The sequence below is a fragment of the Mauremys mutica genome, chromosome 5 (assembly GCF_020497125.1).
Source record: "Mauremys mutica isolate MM-2020 ecotype Southern chromosome 5, ASM2049712v1, whole genome shotgun sequence".
In the NCBI taxonomy this organism is placed as follows: Eukaryota; Metazoa; Chordata; order Testudines; family Geoemydidae; genus Mauremys; species Mauremys mutica.
In genome coordinates, this window is record NC_059076.1 from 17051100 (window position 1) to 17073190 (window position 22091).

Sequence of the window (22091 nt, forward strand, 5' to 3'; positions counted from 1 at the left end):
AATAGTTTAATGGAATCTCCGTAGCTATGCAGCATAGGTGGCATTGTCTGTTGCTTCCCATTTATGTGGCGAAGGCCACCACATCTGAAACAGTCACTAGTAATTTAAGCAGACAGTCTTGTGGTTTTTATTGGGGGGAACAGGGAAAGGCTGAAAACAAATATAGGCTTTTTTAATTGAGTTCAAGCCCTGGATGAGGCATCAAGCAGGAGCCAGTGACCCAAAGCCTGGAAGGCCCTTAAAGAACAAATGTTAAGAAAATTATATGCTAAATGGGCACCTCTTATTAGGAATGTGCAAGGGGGCTCAAGGTTTGGCATTTAGCCATATTCGACATATTCAACACAACCACAGTGGGGACCTACCTTATCCTGGGAGCAATTCAGCTGGAATGGGGTTACTGGAGGGATGAATGGGGTTACAGGAGGGATGAATGCAACCTTGGGCATTGGGCAGCCATACTTCAGTTACCTGCAGCAGCTGCTATCCGGCGCTGGATGCCATTGCACCTCCCTGCCCCCCTTCACTTCTCTCTCACTACTCCCCAGGGGTGAGAGGAGGAGCCTACAGAAGTCTGCCTTCTTTCCCCATGGACAACATTTCGAGGGAGGGGCACTTTCATTTTCCCCATCCTGGAGGCCAAGGGAGGAGTCTTGTATCTTTTCCCTTCCCTATCCCATAGGCCATGGAAATGACAGCAGCCATGTTCTTTTACTCTCCTCCCCACGGAGACCAGAGAGAGAGAGAGCCAGCCCTCCTGGCATTCTTTCTTCTCTTCTTGAAAGAGATGGTGACTAGGATCCTCAGCTCAACAGGTTGAACACTGTTGGGTCTTCATGGTGGATTGAAGAATGTACCGATGAACACGTCCCTAGTTCTCCATTAGCTGAGCACAAATCAGCAACCTCAACAGGGACTCTGCTTCTTGTGGCACACTCCAAAAATACTCCAGTTATCACAGCAATAGCCAGGATGTGCATGTAGACCCAAATATTGCTGATCTTCAGGGAATGTGGCAAAACCACTTAATTTGACTCCCACTGCTTGCTATTTTGGTAAAATCGATGTATTATTCCTTATTTACTATATTTGCAAGTCACCTTTTAATTCTCCAGCTGGTAAAAATGGTGAATAAAGACATTGTTGTGTAATGGGCTGCGCAGGACTGTTAGATATCAGGAAGTGCTGACCAAATCCCAGTTTCGAGGGCAATGGGCAACCATCTTATTTTCTTCCTCACAAGGTGCTGTCAGAATCGGTTAATGTCCATAAAGCACTTTGAAGATTAAAACTGCTGTGCAATAAGATGACACATAGAATGTAGGTTTTCCACCTCTCTCTCTCTCTGTCACACACACATACTTTTAAAATTCCTATTACATTGTTTTTGCATTAAAACATTGGTAGGATAAAAAGTTTGATGGAAGTTTCATTGTATAGCTAGAATCCCAGTTTTGCAGAGTTAATAATAAAACCACAGTGATTTGTGGACACACTGGCATCAGTAAATGTCTATTTGTCTTTACTAGTCATTCCATTTTATCTCCACTAGATCAAGGATGCATGCCCTCTGCTCCTCCAACTAGATTAATCATTTATCGGGTAATTTGCAGTCATGTGGTTGATATAAATGGCAGAACGACCGCTAGAGTGCTACCTTTGGGGAAACAATCTGCAGAAGACAAAGTGATTAAACCATCCCTTTAAACCCAGTGTAATTACAAAATGAAGATAGTAATAGTCTTGCTGCTTGCTGCGGTATCGCTGGGTCATGCTGAACATAGAGGTAAGATGGCTTGCACTCTGCATTTCTCCTGTGAAACTGTCCATTTGAAAGGCTCCATCCAACTTCCATTGAAATCAAAGGAAAGATATCTGCCAGTTTCAATGGAAGCTGGATCAAGTCCTCAAGCAGAGGAACTGTTTAGATAAAGACAATGGTATCGTTCGGCATGGGAGCCATTTCAGAAAAGTTCTAGGGGTGGCAAAGCTGTGTTAGCATATGGAACAGGGGCTGCTTATATGATATCTTGCAAAGACTAGGTGGGAGGCAAAAGTATGCTCCATTATGTCTTTTATAGACTTTGAAGCAGGGGGCAATCCAAGGTTGGGGGGGGCAACTGCCCTTTTTACCCTGTAGCAAATGATGCCCCTGCTGTTAAGGTGTTTGATTATTCAAAGGCACTAACAGGAACCTCTTCAGATACTGTAGTGATTAGTGCAGGCGCACAATTGATTGGCATAACTAATAGAATCATTATCACTTATTAAAAAGTGTTAATGAACTGAATTTTTAATTGGACTTCCAATATGACGAAAGTTTCTCGCTGCAGCACAAACTCAGAATGCATGAACTAGAAAACGGCTTGGGTATGGCTCTGCATCGGCAATGGGACTTTGCACCTTTGTCCATCTGTGGGCAAGGTTGGTAGTGAACTAAACTTACTGGGCCAGCTCCTCACCGGTGTAAATTGTAAACTACATCAGCTGAGGATCTGGCTTTTTACGACCTGATAGCTGTTACACGGCCTGCCCAAGAGGAATTGCTGCTCTCTCTCCAGTTCTTGGGGTTTGTCTGCAAAGCCCACGGCAGTGAACTTCCCAGCCCGGGTCAACCGACTCAGGGTTGCAGGGCTTGCACCAGCACTCTCAAAACAGCTTTGTAAACAGTGCTGTGATGTTGTGGCTTGGGCTGGAGCTTGGGGTTTGAAGACTGGGGGTGGGGGGAAGTGGGATTCAGAGTGTCATCAAAATGATATAGCACAATTGCCACCAGGGAGTCTCAAACTGGGAAGCAAAGTCCTGATCGGGCACGAAGCTTGAAGTATCGTCTTTGTCAGAAGTGGGGCGCATTGCTCAACAATGTGAAGGGAGAGATTGATTGCGTGGCTTTTGTTGGCCAGGCTAGGCCTGTTCGGGAGCAGGGGGGAGAAAAAGAACTTTAGTTCAAGGCCTTGACTCTCTCTGGGGCTTTCCGTCTGGTACCTTTCACAAACACTTTTATTTGCTTTACAAAATGAAAGACCTTGAGTAGAAAGAGCAGGGCAAAACCACAAATTCTCACTTGGGTTACTCGATCTGTAGTTGCAGACTCACAAATGAAGCTCTGCCAAAAAAAATATAAATTATAAATAAACAAACAAATATATATTTATGTATTTTATCATTATTGCACACCATTTTACGAAAGTGAAAATGAATTCCAGCAATCTTGCCCTTGAAAGCTGCCAAGTGGTGATATTAAAACTAATACTTGATCGTGTTAGGAATATCTCCCTGGGGTTAGTCTCCGTACAAAACAACAAAAGAAAACTGGATGCTAATAGATTCTACTTACTGCCATTTGCTTGTATTGATTCACAGAGACTTCTTGCTTAAATTTTTAACACGGCAAGGTTAGAAAGGAATATGTGGTTATTTCACATTGCTGAACCAGAGTTGTTTTGCTTCTATGATTGAAAACCTTGCCTTTGATGCCAATATACAACTTGAGGGCTGATTTAATTAAACAATGCCCCAGAAGCTGAAGTGTTACAAAAGCTCTATTGGAATGAAATATGCAGGAAACTAGAGATTTTTCCCTCTCTTTGACAGGACAATCAGTCCTATAATAACAACTTTGTACAGCCTTGGCCATTGTAATCACGTGAGGCCTGATCCTCAGCTGTTTGTAAATTGGTGTAACTCTACTGATTTCAATGGAACTGCAATTGACTTACCTTATCTGAGGTTCAGGCCCATGATGGATTTTTTTTCCCTTTCAAAAATCCAAAGTATTCTCATGAGATCTGAATGCTGCAGATTACCCAGCAATTAATATTGTAATTACTTTGGTTAATTGGGAAATAGCAAAGGCAATATTCTCTCTTCTAGGGCACTCATTGGATTCTTGATATGCAAAATAACAAAGATAGATGCAATACATTCTGAGGATAATCTGACCCTGGAAATATCAGAAGCCTCAAAGATTTTAAAGTACCAGCATGCTACGTAAGAGGCTTGAACAAAGAAGCACCAGAGAAAGAGTAAAAAGGGAAAACAGGAATTGTCCAGAGAGTTTATAGTTCTGTTAAAGATGGAAACGGGAGAATAGGATCACGGATTGGGTCCAGAGGAGAGGGAAAAGGATGGGAATGGAAAATACCTCAGTAGGTTCAAATGAGCAAATTTTCAGAAGCTATGAACTCTTAGAGTCAGAACTTCAGCTAGTGTACATCAACATCACTTCACTGAAGCCATTGACGTGATGATTTACATCAGCTGAGCAGCTGACCCTTGAAGTGTTTTGCCTAAAACCTGACCTGTATCTTTCTCTTCATACAACTTAAGCTTGTAGGTAGGGGCTGGATGGATCAGGAGTCTGAAAGACTTCTCAGTTCTCTGTCATCTCTCAGATACCAGCTTTAATATGTCTCCAGGTCAGAAATGAGCAGAGCTATATGGAATGCTCACAATGAAACTTCCTGAGATGTCTTATAAACTCAAACATTAGTCAATGGTTTGCATGTCGGCACAGTTTTGGCTTTGTGTTGAAAATCATCCTTTCATAGAGTTTTAACATAATACTTAGGGCTTTGACTGAGTTTCATTTATGCTCCAGGGTTGTTTGACCTTAGAATTCAAAAGGTAAAAACTGCAAAGATCAAAAACAAAGAAAAAGTTTTAATGGCCCCGGCAAAGTAAAACTGGTGAATTTCACACAGCTTGAGTCATGACTAAAAGTTGTCCCATCCTTGTTTGTTTGGAGACCTGCATAAAATGAGTTGTTTGTCTCAGCCCCGTCACAGTGGACAAGTGCCTGTTTGACAAAATTACCACTACCGCTAGCATTAATTGCAGCTTTGAGTGGCAGTCTCAGCAGAAAATCCAAGATCCGAACAGACCAAAAAGACTGAACTATCTCACTCTCCATTTTTCCATATCTCCCTCTTTCAAACAGCCACAGTTAGACAGCTTGCATCAGTCACGTAAGATACCAGGCTCACAACCAATGCATTCGCTTGAAAGCATTTCACGTCTTATTGACAAAAAAACAAAAAGGTCATCTCCAGGCCCACCCTGTGACTTGTGCCCTCTCATGCCATAAGAGACTTGAGCCCAATTCCCAGGGTTGGGGAGGGTGGTGGTGAAATCAGGCCTAGTCCCTGTTGAGCAAATGCCTTACAATGTTCTGCGGTGATCCCTCCAGGTAATCCAAAGCAGCAATAATAGGGTTTGAAGGAAGGGTGTTCCATGCTGCCTCAGTAACGCAAGAGTTGGAAGGCAGTGTCAATAGCAGGCAGTTCTCCTGTACATAAACGCTTTTTCCCACATCAGTATCATACCCTTGTTAACCCAGTCCGATTTTTAAAATTGCTGAAAAGAAGCCATAAATGAAGCTAAGCGCTTCACCCCTTTTGGGCATTAAAGATACCATGGCATTTTTCAGAAAAACTAAGGCTGTAACTATGTGTACTGGTGTCAGATCATTCCCATTTCACTATCTGGAAGTCCTCACAGCCATTAAGCTGGAAAAGAGATTTGTCACTTCTGTCCTCATCTTTTTGGTGGTGTTTCTGTGCCCTCTTAAACAGCTGATGTGTTTCAGATTGAAGGGAGCCAGCTACCTTTCAATGAGAGCTGAAGTGATGTGTTAGCACAGGAGCCGGCAACCTCTGGCACACGGCTCGCCAGGGTAAGCACCCCAGCGGGCCGGGCCAGATTGTTTACCTGCTGCGTCACCAGGTTCGGTGGACCGCGGCTCCCACTGGCCGCGGTTCGCCATCCCAGGCCAATGGGGGTGGCGGGAAATGGCACAGGCAAGGGATGTGCTGGCCGCGGCTTCCCGCCACCCCCATTGGCCTGGGACAGCGAACCATGGCCAATGGGAGCCGCGATCGGCCGAACCTGGCAATGCGGCAGGTAAACAAACTGGCCCAGCCCGCCAGGGTGCTTACCATGGTGAGCCGCGTGCCAGAGGTTGCCGACCCCTGTATTAGCATGTCTGTTTAAATAAGTAACACACTCTGAGATCTTATGGGATGAAGACTACTTCTCCCTAAAACACAGCCTGCTCTATAGTCCTGCTACAATTGAACCCTGATCACTGGCATCATGCCACTCAAAGCACCATCTACACTAGCAAAAAGGTGTGTATTTAAAACATGATAACTAACATGTGACAGCTAACACATTTAAAAACCCTAGTGTAGACAGGTCAAGTTATAGTGTGGACATGTTAGCTAGTCAAGGTGAGCTCTAGGGGAGAGTCTAAATTGCGGACAGTCCCTGAGTGGTGTACGTACCATCAGTGCTGCTGTGGGAAGCGTTAACTTCCATAGTGTTTTCTGCCAGCAACTATATGGATTTCTGAGGAGATCTTGCTGCCTCTAGAAGCTCCTCCCCTGCTCTGCCCTAACCAGTTGGCCATACCCCTGAAATCATGCATACCCCCAGTCAACCATAGCGCCCTCCAAGAGGCTGGCACTGGCTCAGGGCTGGAGGAAGTCAACTACTGACCAATCTTTTCCACCCACGCTTCCTGACCACATTTGGCAGGGAAACGTGCTCATTCCCTTCCAGTATGTCACAGAAGAGAGGAGGATTCCCAGTGTGCTGCTCAGAGTTAGCGCTCCATATGCAAGAAGGAGCTGTATGGAGCTGAATTTTGAGGGCAGGAGAAGAGTCTGTGGTGTTGACATCTTCATAGTCTTCTAGGGCCTAATCTAAAGACCTGATCGCAAGTCAATGAAAAGATTTCCCCCTGATTTCAATGGGCTTTGGAGCAGGTTCTTAGTGAGCAGGGGTTATTTGATTGAGCTGAGCAGCCATTTTATATATTGAAATAACCTAACAGGGCTGTATGCTTTGTTTGAGTCCAAGCCTCCACTTCTAATATAATGTTCTGTGTCCTTTTCACAGCTGGTGGACTATCATTAACACCTGATTTATACGCACATACCAAATTATTTGCTAAACACTGAGCAGGTGAATCCTGTATTTATTTTGTCTCTGTTTAGCTGATTTAAGCGACAATATCAACGTGTATCAGTGAACAGCTATTCCAGGGCCAAAACATTTATTTTGTTTACTTTGGTTGTGAGTAGGGCGACCCTAATTCCCAAAGAGAAAATGGGACACCACCAGCTGCTCGCCCGAGGGCACCTCCATGCCGTTGCCTGTCGCTGTAATCCTGTCGCCACCTGCCGTGCGCCAGGCTGTTGCTGGGTTGCTGGAACCAGGTTGCTCCCCTGCGCAATGCAGGGTCCCCGATGCATGCTGGAACACTGCTGCCCCCACAGCCCTGCCTCCCCGCTGTGGGGGTCTGGCATCTCTGCTCACCCCCTCCACACCACACCCCAGTTTTTTGACAAGAGTAGGCATTTGTCCTGGTTGCTCTTGCCAACTGGTCAAGTCAGAAAACGGGACAAATGCCTCCTTTTGGGGAAAAAGTCAGCACAGGGCTTAAAAAAGGGACTGTCCCAGCCAAAATGGGACATATGGTCACCCTAGTTGTGAGGGGAAAGTGTTCTAACCAAGAGCTGTCACCCTCAGAGGCTACTTGTTCTAACAGGGGAGAGGGGTCAAACTTCTTTGACTCTAATAGAGTAACAGGATACAGACTGATTAATATCTTAGAGCTTGACTCCTCGCCACACCAGCAGAATCATCACTTGTCTGTTGGGGACACATGAGCATAATCAGATAGCATCAGACTTTGATACAATCAAAAATGTCAAACACAAGGCAAACGGTAGCACTTTGAAGCATTTCAGGAAACCAGGGACTTTCCCCCTCCATCTATCTAATCTGTGTCCTGCAAAGTCTATGCAGCTGACACATTAAAATGCACTTTTCCTCTAAAAACGCCACCTTCTTACTAAGCAGCTACGCTACTTATGTGCATTCAGAATCTGATAATAATAATGATGAAAATAAGCTTTCACTGCTTTTTATTCTGCTGCTTTGTTCTGCAGAGTCAACACAGTTGAGAAAGTGAGCTAAATTCTATTCATCACCGTCAGAACCATTTAAGTTCTAAATCAGTTACATCTGTGCAACTGAGGGCCTCATTTGAAGACAGTGGGTTAGCAGAGACTTGATCATGGTAATGGTCCCTTCTGGCCTTCAAATGTATGAATTTTAGCCTACCACTGAACTGTACTTCATTTACAGGGATATCACTCATTTTAATCCCAAAGATCCTTGCACTCTGTGCACATTTGGTGTCCTCTCATTTTTATTGTTGAAACTGTTTGCATCAGAAATAAAGAATCGTGACAGGGAGGTTTGAGAGAGCATTAATTTCACTACACGAATGGTTCTTACAACATGGTAAATGTCTGGCATTACTAATTTTAGTGTGTTCCCATTTGGGGTCTGTGTATATCTTGGACTTTGATGTCTTCAACCAGACCTTGACTTCCTTAGGCTTAGCTGGTTTCTAGATGTTGTGGGCTAGATCCCCCAGATAGTGTAAATCAGATTAATTCTATTGAAGTTCCAATGGAACTGTGGTGATTTCCACCAGGTGATGATCTGAGCTGTACACTTCTCACTGCCCACTGGTGCCCCGAATTCTTGTGTGATTCAGGTTTTCTAAAGAATCTCCTGGAGCAAGTATTTCCAGAAATGGCAGCTTAAGGGTAAAAGAGAACACGGGAATTTTCTTCAAAAGTGCCTAAATCCTATTTTCAAAAGTGACTTAAAAGTCCAAGTCTCATTGAAAGTAAATCAGACTTAGGCTCCTAAATGCCCAAGTCATTTTTAAAAATGGGATGTAGGGCCAGACATTAAAGATATTCTGGTTCCTAGAGATGCAAATAGATGCCTAGTGGGATTTTCTAAAGTAACTAGGTTGGGAGTTAGACACTTGTACCCAGAACCTCAAAGGTATTTAGGTGCCTAACTGAATTCAATGGGAGTTAGTCAAAGGTATTTAGGCACCTACCTGGGCCTTAGGCATATGCACCGACATTTCCCAGGTGTGCTTGACCCCCGCTCTGCCCCAGGCCCTGCCCCCACTCCACCCCTTCCCCCAAGGCTCCTCCCCACCCCATCTCTTCCATCCCCCATTCCGCCCCCTTCCCCGAGCGTGCCCCACCCTCACTCCTCCCCCTCCTGAACGCTGCTAAACAGCTGATCTGCAGTGGGCAGGAGGGCTGGGGGGAGGGGGAGGAGCTGATCAGTGGGGCTGCTGGTGTGTGCTGAGCACCCACTATTTTTTTTTCCCCGTGGGTGCTCCAGCCCCAGAGCAGCCATGGACTTGGCGCCTATGGCCCTAGGTGCTTTTGAAATCCTACTAGGTGCCTAGTTACATCTGTAGGTACCTAAAAAAACTTTGCAAATCTGGCCCTAACTACCTAAGTGACTTTTGAAAATGGAACTTGGGCTTCTGAGTCACTTTGGTGCTTTTGAAAATTTTACCCTTTCAGCTTTTTGCACCCTGTCTTCACTCCAAACACCTCTCCGGGTGTGAAAGTCACTGTGAAAATAATGTAAATGTTACAGCAGAGTTTCTGAAATTATACTGATATTTAACCTGCTGGCACCAAATCCCACCCCAGACAGTTTGGAGCAAAATGAATAGCACTTTACAGGGATTAGTGGCTTATTAACCGTTCCTTTGGCACTTGCTGTAATTACATGAATCATAGTGCTCTCTGCTTAGGTTTGGTAATATGGCCGGGCACACGATATCATTTTATAGCAGTGGTCCCCAACCTTTTTGGCTGGCGAGCGCCAACCAAAGGACCACTGCGGTGGTGGAGCATCCGCCGAAATGCCACTGAATTTTGGTGGCGACGCCTCTCGATGACGCCGAAATTCAGGAGTGACGCCTCTCGATGACGTCACTTGTCAACGGCAAGCAGCGTCATCGAGAGGCGTCCCCGCCAAAATGCCGCTGCGGCATTTCAGCGGGTGCTCTCCCGGGGGCCAAGATGCAGGCGCATTAAGATGCCCCCACGGGCGCCATGGCACCCGTGGGCACCGCGTTGGGGACCCCTGTTTTATAGCAACTCCATTGCAATTTAGCATTAACGTTCACCTGTTGCAAAGACTTATGGCAATTCCTTTTCATTCTGTCTGTCCTGATACTTCTTGATATTTCTTTTGATAAAGCCATTCAATCCTGTGCGTTTTCCAGATTGAACATAAGATCGAGAGCTCTCTATTTCAAACATATATGGTTCATAGCACCCTCTATTGGTTCTTATTACAACAGCAATTGATTTCCATGTATCCGGTGCAATCTACAACTTTGTGCAGCCAGTGCTGCAGCTGAAAAAATGAAAGAGGCCAATACAGAAAAAGACTAACATCAATGAAACAAGGGTAAATTTCTTCTAAAAGTGCCTAAATGACTTAGACTGAGTCCTATTTTCAGAGGTGACTTAGGCACTTAGCGGCCTCATTCTCATTAAAAGACAATGGGACGTAGGCTGAAAGTTAGTTAGGCACTTTTGACAATTGTGTCTCTCGACAATTAGAGGGAGATATTCAGAAGCACCTTTTAATTTTTTTTTTCAGTGGGAGCTGGAGCCCTAATTCTTTTGAAAATCCTAGTCTTCAGTGATTGCCACTATACAAAACACGAAGACAGATGGATAGATAGAGTTGATGAAGTAAGAGTGAATGTCTACCTAATTTCTTTAACTAAAATTCTAATTGGGCCTGCTTCTTGTTTCACACTGGCTTTACACTGGTGTAACATCACTGATTTCAACAGAACTACTAATGGGGTGTCGGCTGTCAGATAACCCTTGAAGAAGAGCTCTGTGGCGCTCAAAAACTTGTCTCTCTCACCAACAGAAGTTAGTCCAATAAAAAATATTTGCTTGCCCACCTTTTCTCTCCGAGAACCCTTTACTATTTTATTAGATTGTCCTGAAAACCCTGTTTCTTATAAAAGCCAGAAAGAAAACGGTCATCACCTACCACCCAACCTGATAGTTTAAGAACTTTTTTAATACTAATGAAAGGAGAAACTCCTTCAACAATAGTCACTATTAAGCTCAAAATTAAAATAGGTAAGAGGAAAAAGGAAAAGAGCTTGATATCATGGAGTTTTGATAGGCCCACCAATAAACAGGCCACCTACCTTAATGTAAGAAAAACAGAAGTTTGGACCTAAACGTGAAACAATGAAAGACTTTAATTGACACTATCAAATGACAGGATAAAAAAGGAAGACTAAGATTAGAAAAGCATCAGCTGCAATATGTGATTAATACCATAAAGCTGCAGAAACTGACTGGTAGCAGGTCTCATTGATACAGTTTTAGGGACTTCCATACGGCAATTTATAATTGCGTATTTTGTGTATATATATTTTGTGTTTTCACGTGTGCCGGCTGCATCTCATCTGTAACATCAAGTGATTAGACAGGATACCAAACATCAAAGTCCTGGACAAGAGCTGTAGGACTAGCATTGAATCCCTAATTATACAGGTGCAACTTTACTGGGCTTGTACATATGGGTAATACAAGCCTTCCACAGTCATATTTTATGGACAATTGAAAATGGGAGCATGTACGCTGGAAGGCCAATGAAAATGATATAAGGACACTCTCAAAGCCCTTTTAAAAGCTGGCCACCTTGACCCCAGCACATGAAAAGCTGCTGCTAATAGATCAAGATGGTGGCAGACCTATTGGTCTGCAGTTAAAGCCATTGAGAACAGCAGAACAGAAAAAGCCAAAGAGAAGTGCGAGCCAAGAAATCAGGCTGTGTCAAAAACAAGTGAGCGTGTCTGCCCGATGTGCAGATACATCTGCAGATCCTTCATTGACTTATATTTGCACTGAAAGACACACTGAAAAAAACTGTCTCTTGTGCATTGACTACAGTGGGAGTCTCCAATATATACTAATTTCTCTCTGACTAAGTTGTAAAGCAAGTTTTATAAGGTTTTTGTGATAAAAGAACATATCTGTTAGTACCGTGAAAGAAAAACAAAGCCTACTCTTTATTTGTACCAGTAAGTGAGAGAAGAAAGAGAACAATTATATTCATTTTCTTATCAGACATGACACCACATTTTTCAGGATCAGCCAGACTAGGATAAAAGAATGTCACACGTTAAATTGTAATGTGCACACATTTTGTATGCAATTTTCTCTAGGGGTGAATGGGAGCTGCTGGTTCTCAGCTCTTTGAAACTACGGTTATAATTTTATTTAGATGTGTAAACACAGACGTCAGAGCTACAACCGCATACCATATGAAAAACATGAATGGGTCTTCCAGAAACCTGATCAAATATAGCCAGTGAGTTCTGTAACAAACTGAAATGCAGCAGTGCTGTCGTCTCTCTTTATTTCCTTTTGCTCTCCCTCCCTAAAGAAAGATTTTAACACTCTCTAGTATATGTTCTGTTTTGATTTGTAATGGGCAAAAAAAAAGAAAAACGCTTCCACTCTTTCTCATGCTGGCCACCTCCTACTACTTCCCCGGCCCCAAAGAGAACAGGGATTCCCTGGCAGTGAAGAATCCCCGAGCTCTTGTCCTCTGTGTGGGCCCAGGGAGGAGGATGGAATGGGAGAGAAGGGAGAGGTCATGTGATCCTCTTTTCCTTGTCCCCACTCCTACAAGCCTTGGGGCTCAGTGATTTGGTCACTTGGTGACTCACCATACCTTGACATGGTTTTCTGACTCCAACATTCATGGAACGTTCTATACACTCAGATCACTGATAGGTTCCTGTGGTTTTAACCTCACGCTGACAAAGCCTTTTTGTGTGGTGGTCAGGTTAATGGGACTGTCCCTCAGATAGCTAATAACCTGTGTCCTGCACTGGGCATTGTATATTGATGGCTAAATGAAAAGAAAGAGAGGGGAGAAATCATTTATTTATCGGAAATATTGAGCATGTGTTTTAAAATTCAGCCAGGGATGAAGAAAAGTTTATTAAAAAATATTAAATCTATCATATTGGAAACTGAGGTCTAAATTATACTCTTGAATGAGTCTCCCATTGATTTTAAACAAAGTCTTTCACCACAATGACAATATATTTATTTCCAGACTGGTTTTCCCACCCACACTGGGATTCTTGCCCTTCCCTCTCTGCCATCACTACTTGCATTGTGTAGTACATAACTCCATGAGTAGCCCCACTGGAAACACCAAGCGGGTAGGTGGGGATGGGAGGGAAATGGGCGGAGCCAATGCACAAGCCAGCACTGCTGGATCAGTGCCGGGGAGGTTATAATTTGCTACTGATGTAGGCAGCAACAAATGACTCTGCCAGAAGTAAGTGGGGGAGGTGGAAAGGAACTGGGATGCTTTTACACCCCATCCCTCAGGTTTGTGGCAAAGCCAAAAATCTAGCTCTCTGTAAAACAGGTTTCAATTAGCATTATGCTAAGCTCCCCACTTTTCCTTTTGTGGCCACGTTAAAATTTTCACAAACACTCACAAAGACAAACTTTGTGTTTGCCAGTGCATTTCATGACAGAGATGCCCTGATTCTATATTTACCTCAGTTGGAAATTGGCCATTTCTGTCTGCCTGCTTTTTTTTTTTCAACTAAATATTCCCTAAGCAGAGAATTGCCTCGTGACATCTGTGCATGAAGAATGGCCTCTAGCATGAAGAGCTTCAAGCATCATTCTCTGCTGCCATCTAAAGCAGATAAATGTGAGTGTAACGCAGCAAAGAGGCAGATGTGATGACTGGATCATTCCAGCCCTACTAGTAGCTTGAATTATTCAAATGAAGACAGATCAGACACTGAGCAAACTGGAATCTCATCAGGCAAACAAGATGAGGTTCTGTATTTAAAAATGCTGTCATTTTCCCTCTGATTTTTTTAAGCTTCATTTGATTTGAAGACTTCAATGGCTCAGACAGGTTTGATACAGGAGTGGGTGGGTGAGATTCTGTGGCCTGCATTGTGCAGGAGGTCAGACTAGATGATCATAATGGTCCCTTCTGACCTTAAAGTCTATGAGTCTATGATTCTATACATTCTGAAAATGCCCAGTAGTACCTGTTAAGTGCCTTACAGAGAAGAATGTAGGCGCTCCATGTGCATTCAGCCGGAGGTGAAGTGTTTCTAAGAGTGACAGGTTTCAGAGGGGTAGCCATGTTAGTCTGTATCAGCAAAAACAACGAGGAGTCCTTCTGGCACCTTAGAGACTAACAAATTTAGGCTAAAACCCACGTATTTCTATGTACATTGGTCAAACCAGACAGTCTCTATGCAAAAGAATAAATGGACACAAATCTGACATCAAGAATTATAACATTCAAAAACCAGTAGAACAACACTTCAATCTCCCTGGACACTCAATGACAGACCTAAAAGTGGCAATTCTTCAACAAAAAAACTTCAAAAACAGACTCCAGCGAGGAACTGCAGAACTGGAATTAATTTGCAAACTGAACACCATCAAATTAGGCCTGAATAAAGACTGGGAATGACTGGGTCACTACAAAAACTAATTTCCCCCCTGCTGGTACTCTCATCTTCTTGTTACCTGTTTGAAATGAGCCATCTTGATTACATTGGCCTCATTAGCAATACAAAAGTGATTTTCCTTCCCCTTCTTGTCAACTGTTGAGAATAGCCCACTTCCACCTTAATTGAATTGGCTCATTAGCACTGACCCCCCCACACTTGGTAAGTCAATTTTTCATGCACTGCGTATTTATACCTGCCTGTATTTTTCCACTCCATGAATCTGATGAAGTGAGTTTTAGCCCATGAAAGCTTATGCCCAAATAAATTTGTTAGTCTTTAAGGTGCCACAAGGACTCCTCAAAATGGACACAAATCTGACATCAGGAATCATAACATTCAAAAACCAGCAGGAGAACACTTTAACCTGTCTGGTCACTCAATAACAGACCTGAGGGTGGCAATTTTGCAACAGAAAAGCTTCAAAAACAGACTCCAACGAGAAACTGCTAAACTCGAATTGATATGCAAATGAGATACAATCAATTTAGGCTTGAATAGAGACTGGGAATGGCTGAGCCATTACAAACATTGAATCTATCTCCCCATGTAAGTATTCTCACACTTCTTATCAAACTGTCTGTACTGGGCTATCTTGATTATCACTTCAAAAGTTTTTTCTCTTACTTAATTGGCCTCTCAGAGTTGTTAAGACAACTCCCACCTTTTCATGTTCTCTGTGTGTGTATATATATCTCCTCACTATATGTTCCATTCTATGCATCCGAAGAAGTGAGCTGTAGCCCATGAAAGCTTATGCTCAAATAAATTTGTTAGTCTCTAAGGTGCCACAAGGGCTCCTGTTCTTTTTGTGGATACAGACTAACACGGCTGCTACTCTGAAACTTGTTGTTTTTGTTTACTAAGAGTGTGTCACAGAACATCAGTGATGCATTAGGTAAGCTTTTCTCAGTTGTGCAGTCTTATGGTAACCTCCAGACAGTCCTTAATGGAGCTCTATACATTAATAGAGCTCATTATGGTTCATGTCCCCTACCTATGCGGGCAGGGAAGGAATTCTCCACTGCACTACAGCATCCTTACACTGTCATATCTAGTGCCAAGGAACAACAAGGGAGTCTAAGACACACACTTCCCCCCACCTTCAATCAGTGGGGAGACATTGGTTTTTACACAGGTGTAAGTAAGAGCCGGGAAGAAAGCAATACTGATTCTGCTGTGTTAGCTACTGCAGAATAAAAAGCAGCAGCAGCAGCAGCAGCAATACTATTCTTAACGCAGGAGTTTAAAAAAAGCATTTGCAGGGGTTCATAATCCATGTTCCTTTGTTTTAGTGTAGTTCTGCACTGTGTCACCTTGCCTTCATCTTCATGCTTTTGAGCGGTATAGCCGGCTTTCCTAGTTTGCCTGTGTCACTTCTCAGGGCTCCTGCTCTCTAAGGCAGCAGGCCTTTCATACATTTTTTTATCTGCCTTTTTCTTCCTGGGGAAGTACAGTATGGTCACAGAACCCACTCCTGCTGTTCAAATGGGCCTGCTTTTCCATTACAAACATTCATACGGGAAAATCTGCTTATTAAAAAGGACGTCAGCCAGCATACCGGGAAGACAATTTTACAGGATCCATTGCTATTGCGTTTATGGCAGGCAGATGGTAGTGATTCCACCCAATTTCTGTGATAAGCAGAAGACGAGTCAAAAGCTCATTTGAAACTGGCAACAAAACTAGTTTTTGTAAGAAATAGCAGGAAATCAGATGCTTGTTGGAGATGGAAACCACCTTCTGAATAGTACTTTATAATAGTATATTTTTTGTACCTGAGCTATTATCGGGCTGTTCAAATTATCTTGATTTTCAAAGTTCAGTGTGTACCTTTTTTGTATGGACAAATACACTTCATAGAACCGTGCTACTGAATTAACTAGGGGTGGAATCAATAGGGTTTTATGAAAATTAATTGGAATTCTGTGAAAATTACTCTGAGCCTACAGTGTCAAATTTAACAGAGAAATATGTTCTTTGTAGAGTTGTGGGGCTTTTCAGGGGATTGTTTGAGGCGTTGGTTTGTTTTACACCATTCTGTGGAATTCTGCAGCAGGGATAGAATTCTATATTGAACTCTGTAAGCTGTTTTGAACCATCCTATGTTATTTTGTATTAAATGCTATAGGGATGAAATTCATCCCCATGCAGCGGGCCTGCACAAGCTTTCTGCGCCACTAGAATCCTATTTTGAGGGCTTACGAGGGAATTCGTTGATACTGCACTTAGAAAATTGATGCTGGCCCTCGGCACAGGGGTGAATTTCACCCCACTGCTTTTCTACAAAGATACCCTAACAACACATGCACCTAGACAGTTATTTTCTACTTATAATAGTGGCAAAATATGTTTTTTCTTTTTCCAGAAGAGATGGCTGGAATATGGGAATAGACATGTCATCCCCTTTCCGTTTAAACAATAAACCAACATTAATTCTCTCTCTCTCTCATCTTCTTATTTTGGAAAGAAGACCCTGATCTAAAGCCCACTGAAGTAACAAAGACTCCTATGGACTTCAGTGGTCTTGGGACCAGACCCTCAAGAACATAAATTCTACTATAAATAGGTTTTTATACTATGCTCATCACCATGGATCTGAGCATCTCACCTCAGAGAGGGACGTGACTAACATTTATCAGGTTGTTTTGTTCTCTCCTTCTTTCCCAAAAGGAGAGGTGTGTGCAGTAGAATATGTTGTTTGGGTAGGGTTTTTATGTTGTGGGTTTTTTTGTTTTGGTCTCATCAAGCCCATCTTTGTCTTCCAGAGGACAGAGTGAGATACGCTTTGTTTTTCTTCTGTGTTCTGTTTTATCAAAACAAGTAACTGATCATAAATCCTCCTGTGACTGATTTTTGCAGGTCGAGACTATGTACGGGACAAAATCTGTCAAGAGTTCAACATCCTGGGGAAAGACAACTTCCGATCTCTGTATGTACCCCCCGGAACACTGAAGCATTGACTTTGAACCCAGGGTGCTCAGACACAGCACGCAAACCAAGTTAAAGAAAATTATTATAAAAAGAAAAAATCATGTTAGAAGGTTTATCTATAATCAGACTTTCTAAATGGGGAGATTTCAGTGGGACCACTCACATGAATAAAGTTAAACACCTGCATGTTTGCAGGATCAGGGCCTTAGACTGTAAGTTGTTTGTCTGCCTTGAATTTTCACAAGAAGTTAATTACCTAAATCCTATTGCATTTTAATGGAATGTGGGTGCCTAGCTCCCTCAGGATTTGAAAATCCCAGCCTTCTACTTCAATGGCAGCATGTGTCTCTCTGACCGGAGCTACACTGCTATTTTTAGCAAGCTAGGTGGAGCAGCACTAGCACATGTCTATCTGAGCTGGGAAACACGCTCCCAGCCGCAGTTTAGATGTACCCTTAGACATTTCACTGCCTGATCTGCAGTGACGATCAGTGCTTAGGCATGTATGTGACATCAGATGTATCCATAGATAATTATAGAAGGAAATCCGTGTCCACAATTACTTCTGGCTGCAAAGCTGTGGGAGCAAACTGGAAGCCTGTATACAGGCAAGCTGAAAATAAGGCTCTGCGGCTATAGCACAGATTCGATGACATTTAAAGAAGTCAAAATGTTGCTTTAAAAGAAAACGCTCATTCTTATTTCCGACCCAGAGCTGCTGTTCTTCATGTAAAACTTGTAACTGCAATCGGACAGATTTATGTCAATAGGGTTTCAGTGAAAAGTAAACACTTCCCCAAACTTTCCATGAGATCTTTGCCTCCTGTTTGTTCTCAGAGCAATCATCCTGAACAGCAAGAAATTCTCCAATGCCACCTTTGAAGAGATCAGTCACCTTGTGAAAGAGGTGGTCTCCCTGGCAGAAACATGTTGTGTCAAAGGGGCCGACCCCAACTGCTATGAAACTGGGGTAAGTCGTGCTCTATAGAATCATAGTACTGGTATCTTAAACACGGTGCATTTATTAAAGAAAACAGCTTCTAACGATAGACAGACAAAACAAACCAGTTTCCATGCACTTTAGTCTCAGCTTTTTCTCCCTTGTCTACCAGGCCCCATCCTGTATGATGACAAAGGAGAGCCATTCCAATTTAGGCTTCTTGTAGCATTTATTTTGTACATTTTAAGACAATACTATTACCAGCTATAAATGACCTCTTCTGGGGAGAGGGAGATTTTTTCCAAGTCTCTGGTCTCTGCTATGTTCTTCCCCGTTTTTTCTCCACTCTCTTGTTGTCAGTCACTATTTTTATACCCTATTCCGTAGCTTTGCGCAGACTCAGTTACCAGCAGACTCAGTTACCAAGTTGCCTCATCTGTGAACTTATCCATTCTAAACCCCTGACTAAACATTTTTATGCACAAATCACAATAATTAACCCAAACGAAAACATTTTTGCTTACCTTGCTAACACTTGTCTTCCTTATATCATCTGTTCTCTGCTGCTAGTCCCACTGGCTCGCTCCAGTTGTTTTAATCTTACTGGTCTGTTTTTGTGGCCTTGGGTTTTTGCTTGTCAGCTTGTCTTGGGAGCACCTTAAAATTAACAATTCCCTCATGACGCTCTGTTTCACTTTGCTAATTACACAGACCACGGTTTTACAAAGCAAGACACACAAACCAGGTTTCAGAGTTTATACAACCCTGAAGTTTTTCCAGCTACATTCAGGAATGCTGCATCAGCAGAGAAACACACACAAATTCCTTTCTATTGTCTTATAGTACTACATATAATACTCATGTCTCTAACATTATTTAGTATCTATATATTTGACTGACAATTCATTATGCAGTTTCCCAAGAGCACTATCTGGAATTCTGAATGGCATACAGAGGCATCTACTGGCTGAATAATATATTGCACATAACCATATAATTACATGCTTACCAGACAGAAACAATGTGATGCTTCCAATTTATGTACAGTTATGTATATGCAATGTTGTTTACATTCCAATGGAAGCTTCAGGTGAAAATGGTGGAGAAGTATGGGGGGAGGTGAATACGTCTGGAAGCATCTTGAAATTAATTTAAAAGGTAACGCTGACTATGGCTGAAAGGTGGTGGGGTTTGTCTGTTTAGTGCATACACGTAACTCTTATTAATATTAATGGGATTTAATAGAGCTGGGATCCAGCTGCAAAAATCAGGTCTGGATCCAGATTTCAAGCAGCTTTTTCTGTGATGGTGGTTAAGAGTCACAGAAAGGGTAAAATTTTCCTGGAATTAGGGAAATGGTATTATCCCTAAAGTTACTGTGACCCCTCTTTTCTGCAACCCTATGCTTCACTTCAGAACTCCTGCCTAGAACCTGCCGCTGGCACCTTGCCACATATTTAAAGGAACGATACACATACCCTCATGTTGCCAAAAGATTGGGGTATCCTGATCCAAGCTTTTGGGTTGAGGCCATCTCTATTTTTTATTTTTGGCAAGTCACTGTCCCACCTTGTGCCTCAGTTTCCCCATCAGTACTATGAGGATAATCATTGTGACCTCCTCTGTAAAGTGCTTTGAGATCTAAAAATGAGAAGTGCTATATAAGAAATAATGTTGTTGTTACATAGTGCCAGTGGCTAAGCGGTTTTACAAATCATATTCAGAGTATGGATGAGGAGCCCCAGAAAGGATTGGGCCACATTTCCAGAGCACAGGTCACTGTTCTGTTTTAATTGTTTCTGGAGAACTAAAAATGTTGGTATGACTGATATCTAACAGACCAACTCCTCATGGAAACAGGGTGGCCCACTTCTGCCAACTTAAACACCCATTTCTGGAATCACACCTGCCTCTTTCCTCTTCAGACCAGCTCCATCATGCCAGCGCCAAGCCTGAGTGACTGGACTGGGCATGGGCCTGTGCACAGATGTGGGTGAGGAACCTTCATACTCTCACCCCAGGCCCAGAAGAGCTGCAGACCCACTATGTGGAGGCTACTTCCGCTATGTGGCTAAGTAGCTCTCCAGGCCAGTTACATGCTCCTAACATGGGACAGAGAATTGAAGGACCATGAATGGCAGATCATCTGCTTCCACCTCCCCCACAGGCCTGCTCTCACCTGTCTGTGCCCTACAGCCTCCTTGGCTCCATGCACTACAGCCCCCCAAATCCTACCTTTCCCTTCTACAGCAGACACTAAGCAACACAACCACATCCACTTTGAGCTACAGCCTGCAGTCTTCTCACTTAAAACAAGTCAATGGGAGTTTTGCCTTCATCAGGGCTCCAGAATCCACCCCTTTCTACAGTGATTACCATTAAAAAGGGAATATTTTCCCACAGTTACCACACCCTGGTGTCTGAAAAGCTGCAGGTATCTTCTAATCTAAGATAGCCGTGTGGTCAGAGAAGGTAAACGCTGACTTCCTAACGCCGCTACTGTGGTTCTCGTTCTCCTCTTTTCTTGCTTTGCATCGGAGCCCCCACTAGTTTTGGTGCTTGCTTTATGCATTAAGCAATTGGGGTTTTTACTGCTGATAGTGTGAGACGTTTGGGTCAGATACCTTTTAATGCATGTTTTGTGTTATCTCCTTCCGAGAAACACCTTGAACAGAAGCTGGCTTTACAAAAGTCAGAATTTGGCCAGAGCTACAGTGCTTAACAAGTGGTTAAGTAAGATGGTTAACAAAATTCTCACACAACTCATTCATCTCTCCCCCATCCCCCCCAAAAAATTATCTTGTCCCTCTGAATAGCAGAAGGGGAAATCTGTTACTAAGACTGCATTACATTGACAAAGTATATTGTGGTACATTCATGGGTATGCAATGAATTACTAAATAATGTGGCCCAATAAACTCCATAAGTGACTGGGAGGGGTTGCAGCCAGCACAGAGGAACAAGGTAATGACACTGTGGTTCTGTACAACATACCAGTGCTTATGTCCTCAAGATGAGGTATCACCAACCCAACCCACCACAGAGCTCCTCCACAGAGCCCGCTTCTTTGAGCTGTGTGCAGAAGTGGATTTCACCTATAGAGAGAGGCAATGTTTTACTTAAAGAATGTGAAAACTATAATTACTGCTAGACTGAGAACTTGGACATTAATGTTCCCTCATTTCCTTTCCTTCCGTTCCACCTTGCCCCAGTCTTCAGCGCTGTCTGTCAAGTCCTGCGATGAAAACGCTCCTTATCCTGATCACCCAGGAATTGCGGCTTGCTGTACCCAGCAAGGATTAGAGCGAAAGCTCTGTCTGGCTGCCTTGCACCAACCACCCAAAGAGTTCCCTACATACGTGGAGCCATCGAATGAAGAACTCTGTGAGGCCTTCAAGAAGGACCCCCAGGATTTTGCAGATAGGTAAGTGTAACCCACACACCTCCTGGGTGAGGTGTTCTGTCCCATCTAGTGGCACCAAGACCACTGAGAGAGAGAGAGGGAGATAGATAGATTAATGAGTTTGCTCAAGTGCTTTAACTAATAGCCAGTTGACTTGTAGCTCATGCAGTAGCGGTTCATGTTTTAAGCTCCAGAGGCCCTAGGTTCAATCCCGCCCACCGCTGTCTTTCGGCGTCGCATAAGCACTAAGAGTTTAGCTTATGAACTTTACACATCTTGAATATATCCTGAGAACAACATTAAATTCCTTAATTTCAAACAAATTCATTCACTAGTCAGATTCTGTTTTTTCTCTCTGACAAATGGTT

The 22091-nt window shown here is 43.1% G+C and overlaps 1 protein-coding gene across 1 annotated transcript in view; it reads left to right on the forward strand.

Moving 5' to 3' along the window:
• Positions 1-1633: 1633 nt before the first annotated feature.
• The window catches only part of GC (GC vitamin D binding protein), a 44297-nt gene continuing 23839 nt past the window's right edge, over positions 1634-22091 (forward strand). The window contains exons 1-4 of the mRNA XM_045018245.1: positions 1634-1786; positions 17309-17378; positions 18218-18350; positions 21533-21744. Of these exons, the coding sequence (XP_044874180.1) occupies positions 1726-1786; positions 17309-17378; positions 18218-18350; positions 21533-21744 (476 nt within the window). The 5' untranslated portion in view covers positions 1634-1725. The remainder of the gene's footprint in view (positions 1787-17308; positions 17379-18217; positions 18351-21532; positions 21745-22091) is intronic.